A 10,328-nucleotide genomic window follows, 5' to 3' on the forward strand; every position below is an offset into this window, starting at 1 on the left:
GAAAACAAATACTGCCAGCACAGTATTCCCTGTCAGTTATGCTAATAGGAATAATTAGTAAACCCTTCTTGTAGGAAAGGTTTGGTTAAAGCAGAAAAGTACAGTCTGCAATTTCAACAGCATGAAAAACCATAAGAATATGAACCCATTCTTAGGCTGAGGCCAGCAAAGACTACACTGGATGCACCAGTTGTCCACAACGTTGACACAAGTGTTTTCCAGGAAGTGTTCCAAATAGCTCAGTGCAGCAGATGAAGCATTAAACACATGTGGATTCCTATGTGGCCATTAAACACTGGCACCTCAGAGTAAAAAGCAAACCATTCCAGTTTTTGATTTGGATTCTAGATTTTTTATTCAAATCCAGTTTGGATTTGAATTCCAGTGTTTGCTGGCAGATATTTCACCTCCACATAACTGTTTCCAGAATTTCACCCTGAAGCTGGCAAACTTGTTCTTGAGTTTCTGGGTGATTTAGTTTGGTGGTGTGTTTTTTTGGTTTGGTTTTGTCGTTTTTGAGGGGTTTTGTTCTTGTTGTTGTTTCAAATGTCCTCTAAAAAAACCAACAAAATGAGCCTATTTTAAAACTAAGCAACCAAGCTACTACAGCAACTTACTTGTTCATATTTTGGCAGTATGATACCATATCATAGAGCTTCTCTTGCCCTACATTTTCCATCACTACCATTGAGCTGATTCTGAATATATCTCCAAAACCATAGTACAAAATGCAGTCAGCTTTTTGGTCATCTCTACCTGCAATACATTAAAATGAACAAAAAAATTAAAATCTCAACCAATTGCCCCGCAAGGTCCTTAAAAGGCTTTTCTCCACATAGATTCAAACCTGCCTTTGAAACAGGAATGATGCACAAAGTCAAGGAAATAACCAAAACATCACAAAATGTAGTTTGGGTATTTTTAAGCCATAAGAGCTATTTAGTGCTGCAACACATCAATCAATCCTTAAAATTCCCTGCTTTGGACTCCCCATCCTACTGGTCTTTCTGTGGCCACTGAAATTCATATAGCAATTAGACATCATCTAGAGACAATCTGAGCAAATCATACATCCCAGCTGCTACAGAAAGAAAAAGAATGTATAAGAAATCATACATCCAGTCGGTCGGTGTAATCTGGTAAATCACAGGTATCAAAAACATCAGCTGAAAGATGTTGAGTGAAGGGCTAGGTACACTCAGTTACTCTTTTTCACACTGCAGCAGAGGCCTGAGGTCATGAATGTAGTTTGTATTTGTTTTAAAGCCTCTTCACAGTGTGTCATTGCATTATACACTTTGGAACCTGTGTCAAATACAAGAGACTTCACACAAATGGCTGAAATGAAGGACAATTTTACTGGTTTGTAAGTGGTGACTTCACAAAAGCCACTTCCTACACACCTGCACGTCCACTCTCTTGGTAGTAGTTCTCCATTGATTTGCTCATAGAGTGATGAATTACAAACCTCACATCAGGTTTATCAATCCCCATGCCAAAAGCAACAGTTGCCACTACAACCTGAAAAAAAATAAATTAAGAAACCATCAAGGTACCAAAACACAATTTGTTCAAATGAGACATAAGTCCATGAGAAGTATCTACTTAACCTGGATTTGATTTGCTGCCCATCCTTTATGAACTTTGGTCTTATACTTAGCATCCATGTTTGCATGGTAAGTCCCTGCCTTGATTCCCAGTTTCTGCAAACTCACAGTAACTTGCTCAGAATCCTTCTGAGAAAAACAGTAAACAATTCCTGCACAAAAGTGAAAGATGCCTCATTGTAATGCCTTGAAAAGAGCTGAACAATCTCAACACTTAGAAACAATTTTGAATGTTTTATTAACTTAAGAATAAATAAATAAAAAGCATTACACAGACTTTGTGCCTACTCAGTCCATAGTATTGTTATCCATGAAGGAAACTTCAATTATCAGCTGGGACCTGTAGGCTACAGAGAAAATATGGTGCAATCTACATAGTCATGGAGGTATTCTATTAATGTTCCAGGAGGACAATGCTTGTGAAAGCTTATGTAAAGCTGTTCCTTATGACATCTATGGCATCTCACCTGAGCTTTCAGATAAATCTGCCTTTTGTCATTACTCAGCCTGGGCTGAGTCAGGGATTACCCATAAAGCTGTGAGATTTGTGATTGTTTCAGCACAGTTTGTACTGGGGGAGCTGCTCATCACTGCCATAGAGCTCCACAGCAGAGGCAGGCACAGACTGCTGCTCCAGGAAAATGGGTTCTGCTGCCTTTGCAAGATGTCTCTCCTCTTTATTGGCACGACATAATTTATTGATTACACGAAGTCCAATTTTTACAGTTCTGCTTTCATCTGCAATTCACCCTGAAGCACCCATTCTGGGCACTGAATAATAGGTGAATCTTGATGAAATATGAAAAAGAAGTGTTAAAGATAGCAAGTCTCCCGATGTGCAGCTACTAAATGACACCTGTACTTCAAGAAAATATAGATAACCTTTTCAGAGCCTTATTTTGCAATCTTAAAAATTCCCATTATTCGTATCTATGTGAACATTGTTCTACGTACATCAACATTCTATTTCAGTACTGCAGAAGGTATAAGTAAACAGTAAAGACATTTAAACACTAATGAACAAAGAAAGTAATTACTGAAGATATGTATCTTATTAAACTTCATTTATTCTAATTCTGGATGTTTAATGTATTGTGGAGGTAGAAATTCTCTACACATTTCAGGATCACTTGAAAACATCACAACATCCCTGTAATGCTGAAGATTACGAAAAATAACATGCACTTGTGGTTTTTAAATGTTTTTTACCTGACAGTCCTTTGTATCTTCCATTAATGGTCTTAACTATGTCCTCAATGAAATCTTCATTATTTGAAGGCTTATGTCGAACCTCAAAATATAATACAGACATGTCAGAGTCCAAGTGGGCACACAGTGTGTCAGACAATCCCATATTCTATTTCTTGCAGTATAATAAACAAAACTATTCTGCCATTTAACAGAAGTTACTATATTCTCTTTGTGTACAGTCAGATGACAACTCAAAAGTCCACAGGAAAACAAACCCAAAAGCCAACCCAGAAGTTTTCCCCATGAAGGACAATAAAAGAACCTGTGGCCAAACTGAAAATACAGCACGGCAAAATAATTTACAACTTTTTTGCCATCATAGGACACATTTTCCCCACAGGCTGCAGCAGTCTGAGCCTGCTACCTGCCTCCCTCCTGTACACAGTCATGTCTGCTAAGCCTTGCTCACACAGCAGCACAAGTGCCTCTGCAGATGACAGCAGGTTCAGCAACATGAAGTAATCAAAGAACACCATCATTCCTTTAAAATTAAAATGTATAATTGAAAATCTATTCTAAAACTCATCCACTGCATCTTACAGGAGACAACATGACAGTGATGCAGCCTAATAAACAGGTAACAAGACATACCTCATAGTAGAGGTTGGGCCGGTTGAAAGAAGCAGTGAAGGTAAGGCACCTCTGGACGTGCAAAATTGTCTGAGCATCCTTTAAAACATGATTTGTAGCTGTTGCTGTCAAGCCAATCAAGGGAGTATTGGGAAACTGTCTTTTCAAGATGCCAAGAGACTTGTAGTCTGAGCAAGAAAACAAAAAGGAGAAAGCAAATTTCTCATACCACAAATCAAAACTTTAGATATTCATGTAGATAGTATTCAATGGGGTAATACTACAATAAATGAAATCACTGATAATTTACTACGGAACTAATTTATACATCCAAAATAGATGTCTTCTAATTGAATTTTACAGAATCATAGAACAGCCTGGGTTGGAAGGGACCTTAAAGCTCATCTAGTTCTAACCCCCTGCCTTGGGCAGGGACACATTCCAGCAGACCAGTTTGCTCAGAGCCCCATCCAACCTGGCCTGGAACACTCCCAGGGATGGAGCAGACATAGCTTATTTGGGCAACCTGTGCCAGTGCCTCACCACCCTCACAGGGACGAATTTCTTCCTAATATCTGATCTAAGCCTACTGCCTGTCAGTGTGAAGCCATTCCCCATTATCCTGTCACTCCAAGCCCTTGTAAATAGTCATTCTCCATCCTTTCTGTAGGCTCCTTCAGGTACTGGAAGGCCACAATTTGGTCACCCCAAAGCCTTCTCTTCTCTAGGCTGAACAATCCCAACTCTCTCAGCCTTTCTTCATAGCAGAGGTGCTTCACCACTCTAATCATCTTGGTGCCTCCTCTAGACTCATTCCAACAGGTCCATGTCCATCCTGTGCTGGGGACCCCAGAGTCATACAGTAAGAATTTACTGAACACATGAAGAAAGCACCTGGTTTGATTTCAGGCCCAACTGATGCCTGAGTAACCTGCAAACCAGATTTCTGAGGAGCATACCAGGCCTGAAGTCATGGCCCCATTGACTGCAGCAATGGACCTCATCCACAGCGATCCGTGCAAGACACCCTGCTTGGTAAGCTTTCTCCAGCTTGGACATGAACATCTTGCTTTTTGCAATCTTCTCCGGGGTCACATAAAGGAGCTTCAGTTGTGAATTCCTGTTTAGCATCTCGGTATGAACCCACTTCACATGTTCCTGCCCGACACAAAAGGAGACATCAGGAGCTAACAAACTGGGACAACACACTTGAGTTGCCTAGTGTTAAGGTTCTTAAGAAGTGATTAACAGTTCACAAGGGGTAATTAACAGAGACTGACAAACTGTTACACAGTATTGACCACTACTGTGAGCTTTTGTAGAAGATCATGATACATGAAATGTTAATTTTAATACTTGGAAAATGTGTGATGGAACTGTGAAAGAGCAAAGTATCGAATACTTGTCTTTGCTTCGTCATGTGGTATCAGTATTTTCCCAATAAACTACAGTCATGGAATCACAGAATGGTTTGGGTTGGAAGGGACCTTAGAGATCATCTAGTTCCAACTCCCTGCCATGATAATGTGCTGTGGTTAATGAGTTTCTAAGTGTTAATGAGTTTCTAAGTGCTCTGCCTCAAAGCAGGCTTCAAGATGCACATTGCATCAAGCCACTGACCTATCAGATCCAGTGTCATGTGCAAGTTGATGACCATAGCCCCTGTGAGTCAGGAAAATAGATTTCACTGTAAAAAGCAACTAACAACTAATAGAGTGGAAAATAAGTTCCTTTTTGACCTCTGGATCAACCACCTCTACCATCCTAAATTAAGAGAAATAATTGCATGCAAAAGCATATAATATGTATGCAAATATACAGTGATCTACAAAAAAAATCACCCACTCCAAGTGTACAAACTGAGTAAAAATTTACAACATACCCCAGCTAAAGATAATTCACATCCTCTGAACAGCCCCAAGAAATCTATTTATTCCATGAAAGGTGTTGGTTTACATGTGGTTCTTGTCATTCAGACAAGAGCACAAGATAGTGACATTGCCCATATCACAGCACCTCACTGATACTGTTGATCAGCATTATCTGATAAATCTGGGGCATTCATTCAGTATTCATAAGCAAAACACACAGAGGTGAGACACCAGCACATACACCACTAAAACCATGAAGACTTGGCAGGTAAACCTACCTTACTGCTGGAGGCATTTAATAAAGCTGCAGAAATACCAAGCTGTTCCAAAACCATGAGCTGATCCTCCATGAGCGATATCAAAGGACATATCACGAGTGTGAAACCTGTAACAATCCACCATTGTGCCAACTGAGCAGTTCACCTGTCACAAATACCTCCTTTAATACTTCTTACTAAAAGCACCAGCCCTGCCCTGAAGAAACTGCCAAAGATGAGCTTAAGCTTCACACACAGCAGCAAATTCCCCTCCTATATAGCTGACAACTAAGTGCCAGGCCACTAATATTCTCATTAAATGGCCATGACATGCATCTCCTCTTAGGATCTGGACCCTCAACAACTGAGCTGCAACAAACAAAGTAGATGAATTAATATATCAAACAAGAAAAGTTGGATATCTGTGTCATGTGGTGCTAATTTACCACAGAATTAAGCAGTGGTAGGTCATGGTAAATTTGGTCTTTGTAAACAGTAAATTTCCATGCAATTGGATGGGTTATTTAAAAAAAACCCCAAAGCAAACAAAACCAAAACAAACACACAAAAAAAAAAGCTTAAAAACTAGAACTGGATACTTATTGTTAAAAATTAATATCCCAAATAAACAAAGAAAAAAATAGTGGCAAAGGTTTAAAGTTCTTTCAGTGTTTAATAATATCATGTACTGAGAGAAACCTAGATAAAATATATGTGCATTTTAGATATGATTTAGGTTTAAATTGTTTAAAGCTGCTATTGCTCCTTCAGAGAAAATAAGAGAGCAAATATTTCTAGTAAATCTTTCTCTCATATCATCACACTTTTTCCCCCATAGTGTGATATCAGACACCAGTATAATGTTCATTCTCCAAGCAACTATAAAAGGGACAAAATAAATCCAATTCTTTATATATGCCCACTTTTTCCCCTTACATACCATCAGAACAGACAGCTGGTAACTGGTAGCAAAGGCTCTTTCCACCTCCTGTAGGCATGACAAGAAATATATCCTTTCCTGCCATTGCAGCATTTACTGTTTCAAGTTGCAAGGACCTAAACTTCTGGAGTTTAAACCTGCCCTGCAGTGCAGTTTTTATCTTCTCATACCATGGAAAGTCTGTTGAGGGGAAAAAAAATAAAGACAACAAACATATTTTATAACAAATTTAAAATATAAGAAGGAAGCAATTTACACATTCAATAACTAAAGCTGGAAGCAACACAATTTTAGATCTGGGAAAGTGTTTAACAATCCAATAATGACACAGAAAAAGCTACACACAACCTGGGCCTGTATAAACCAGTTTCTAAGGTGGACCTTTGCAAAGCCTCTAAAATGTAAACACAATCCACCTCCAGACCAAAGCTCTCACTGCAGAGATGTGAACTGGGATAAAATTTAGCTACTGCTCTTATTCAAGAAGTACACAGCATGTGACTGCAAAGATGTTAGTCTTCAGAGCATAGGAGCAGAGATTTAGGCATAAAGCTACCCAAAACAAATGATTGGTTCAATAGCATCAGTTTACAGTTATAAATTACCAGTAGTCTTACCTATGCATAACCCTTTCCTCACAGACAGTATGGATTAAACTACAAGAATAATTTCATTTTTAAAGAGAGCAAAAGAGAGAATATGTATAACAGATAGAGGCAGAAATGACAATGCATTTCCAAATTGCAAGTGAAGTAAAAAAAGGAGGGGGAAAAATAATTAAGATGTCCAAGTTGAATTTGGCTAGGCATAACAAGGTCCCATAGACCCACCAACTACTTGAGATTTCAGCTAATTTTTAACTTGAAAGACAGTGTTCCCAAAAGGAGAGCAGCCCTCACACCACCATGGGGCACTTGCCACTTGCACTAGCTCCACCACACTAATGTATTCTACATCATTTTTGGCAGTCAGGATCCTTCTGGTTTGCATTATTTTGGTAAGACAGTGAGGTTACACAACCCATCACAAACACCACCCATGTCCTACCCACCCAAGCAAGAAGAAACACCAACAGCAAGTAACTCTGAGAGTGCAAAATTGTTATTATCAAATCCTGAGGACATCCAGAACAATTATTTTTAGAACACAAACAGGGAATTTAAGTATTGCAATATCATTTTTTAATTATTGTGATAGAAATTTAATCTGCAATTCTTACAAATCAAGCTTTGACTTTGCAACAAGAAAATAAGTAGTTACAACAAGGGCCATTCTTGTGATAAATCTACACAGAAGAACTCAGAATAGTGTTTAGGAATGTCCACGGAGTTAAGCACAAACATTACCCCATGTAATTAAGGTGGCAGGTCACCCAGCTGATAAAAATTAAATAGTACAATATCATTATCCAAACAAAACTCTGTACGAACACCCTTTCCCTCCTACTAAATTAGTTTACTTCTCTGTTAAAATATTTGAATTTGACTCTGCAAACCTGTTTTGTTCCATGCCTCAGGTGAGGTTTCAGTGTCTTTACTTCCACCTGCCTCCAAGTCTCCTGAGGATTGCTTTATCAGATTCTTTACTCTCATCTTCTTTTGAAGGAGTTCCTGCTGTTTGTCCACGAGCTCCTGTATCTGCATCTCCACTGCCTGCAGCTCATTCTCAATGGAAACCAGCACCTCCTCTAGCACTGCAGGGAGAAGCAAGGTGAAGGCACAACACAGGCTACAGTAACATGCCAAACAAGTTTATACATGATATTTCATATAACTTGTTGATTGAGTCAATCAAACATTGTTAATAGAACATTGTTAACAGAAAGCATTTACATGTGAGAAACAACATGAACCTCAGCAAGTAAAGGTCTTCTAGAGATGGAAATAGCAAAAAGCTACATTTCATGCACCAAAATCTTCCACCAACGCCGGACAGGAGGATCTGCTGAGCAATAAGGTTTGGATATAAAGGGCAAACCCTTTTCTGAACACAAGCCACCCTTCACATCTGTAAAAAGTAAAGCAAATACTCCCTGCAAGCTTGGGTTACATGAGTGAATCTTTGGCAGGAATATGCCTCTTTACATCCTAATATGCTCCTCTGTGAATTAGAGATTGTGTTCTAGAATCCAATCCCCAAAGCTTAAAAGAGTAATTAACACACGCCACATCATACAAGAGTGTGTCACTATTTCAGAGCCAGGTCAGAAAAGCATGAGAAGAAATTACTTCATACCCCACCACCCCACAAAATAAGGTATTTTGGTTCAACCATAACAGGGATGATAATGTGGTTATGGAAGCAAAAATGTATGAGATGGAAAAAGATATCCTCATTTCCAATGGCACAAAAATAGGGACATTTATTTTCCTAAATGGCCATTGCTACACAGCAGAAAAGAGCTAGAAGTATCTTAAAGCATAAAGGCTATATTCAAAATATTGGAAACCAAGTAATTTCCTTGACAAACTTGATTTTCATCACAGAACGGTTCGGGTTGGAAGGGATCTTAAGGATCATCTAGTTCCAACCCCTGCCATGGGCAGGGACACCTTCCACTAGACCAGGTTGCTCAGAGCCACATCCAGCCTGGCCTTGAACACTTCCAGGGATGGGACATTTTGTGTTAATTTGTATCTAAGAAACAAGAAGTTATACAGTAAAAACGTTTTTTCTTCAGCTCTCAAGTATAATAGCATAGACCCCACAAACTGTCTTCTGTACACATTAAAATCATATAAATGAGTAAGATCAGGTGATTTTCTGTTAGCTAAAAGACAACAAAATTAGCACATTGAATACTAAGTCTGGATTACCTGCAACAGCTGTCATCTTTGGAGATTAAAGAATGTTATCCTTAGGAGATCTTAGGTAACCAAGCAACAGTCACTAGGAATAAAATAAAATAAATACAATTTACAAATATGTTTTATGAGTAAACCTCTAACACTTAGAACAAATTTGCTGCAAGAGATTCTTCATTAACAGAGGTGTTAATATAATGGTTTGAGTACTGGTTTGCTTAATCTGCTTATATAAATAAGCCCCACTGGATGACAACTGCTTTTTCCCTTCTGCAAAAGGGACAGACACAAACTCACAACCAGTTCCTAAGGCTACATACACCTCACCAGTCTTCTAAATGAATCCAAGTGAATTTTGACCAGGTCATGACTTTTCTGCAGAGGCAGGCTCTGAGACAGACCAGTCACTCACCAAGCCTCAACCATTCCTCTGGTCCCTTCAAAGGCTTTCACAGAAAAGCCTGAACTAATTATACCATGCCCCTTAGAAAAGAAGCCACACAACACCTAGAGGTTCTGTCTGGAGAAAGTAGAAAGGAGAGAAGGGAAGAGGAAACAAGGGCACAGGAGGCCACTAAGTCTTAGCTGTAGAGGAAGGGAGGAGGGAGGAAAAGGAGGCTGCTGGGGCCAGGGAAGCGGGGCAGGATGCAGGGAAGGATGGATGCAAAGAAGGAGAGAGGGATGCACGGAGGGAGGCTGTTAGGGCCATGCAGGGGAAGCACCTGCTTGGCAGACTGCAGAGTGAAGTGGGGTAGGATGCAGGAACAGAGGGAAGGAGAGAAGGAAGTAAGGAGGGAGGGAGGCTGCTGGGGAGGAGGCTGCTGGGGCCAGGGAAGCGGGGCAGGATGCAGGGAAGGATGGATGCAAAGAAGGAGAGAGGGATGCACGGAGGGAGGCTGTTAGGGCCATGCAGGGGAAGCACCTGCTTGGCAGACTGCAGAGTGAAGTGGGGTAGGATGCAGGAACAGAGGGAAGGAGAGAAGGAAGTAAGGAGGGAGGGAGGCTGCTGGGGCCAGGGAAGTGGGGCA

The 10,328-nt window shown here is 39.9% G+C and overlaps 1 protein-coding gene across 1 annotated transcript in view; it reads right to left on the reverse strand.

Moving 5' to 3' along the window:
• The window catches only part of RECQL (RecQ helicase-like), a 13,704-nt gene extending 4,325 nt beyond the window's left edge, over nucleotides 1-9,379 (reverse strand). Inside the window, exons 1-10 of the mRNA XM_009083741.1 lie at nucleotides 9,313-9,379; nucleotides 7,992-8,189; nucleotides 6,497-6,676; nucleotides 5,578-5,684; nucleotides 4,388-4,586; nucleotides 3,450-3,616; nucleotides 2,817-2,898; nucleotides 1,611-1,759; nucleotides 1,404-1,521; nucleotides 618-756 (exon numbers count right to left, since the gene is read on the reverse strand). Of these exons, the coding sequence (XP_009081989.1) occupies nucleotides 618-756; nucleotides 1,404-1,521; nucleotides 1,611-1,759; nucleotides 2,817-2,898; nucleotides 3,450-3,616; nucleotides 4,388-4,586; nucleotides 5,578-5,684; nucleotides 6,497-6,676; nucleotides 7,992-8,189; nucleotides 9,313-9,328 (1,355 nt within the window). The 5' untranslated portion in view covers nucleotides 9,329-9,379. The remainder of the gene's footprint in view (nucleotides 1-617; nucleotides 757-1,403; nucleotides 1,522-1,610; nucleotides 1,760-2,816; nucleotides 2,899-3,449; nucleotides 3,617-4,387; nucleotides 4,587-5,577; nucleotides 5,685-6,496; nucleotides 6,677-7,991; nucleotides 8,190-9,312) is intronic.
• Between the last annotated feature and the right edge of the window lie 949 nt (nucleotides 9,380-10,328).

The sequence above is a fragment of the Acanthisitta chloris genome, unplaced genomic scaffold, assembly GCF_000695815.1.
Source record: "Acanthisitta chloris isolate BGI_N310 unplaced genomic scaffold, ASM69581v1 scaffold38501, whole genome shotgun sequence".
In the NCBI taxonomy this organism is placed as follows: Eukaryota; Metazoa; Chordata; class Aves; order Passeriformes; family Acanthisittidae; genus Acanthisitta; species Acanthisitta chloris.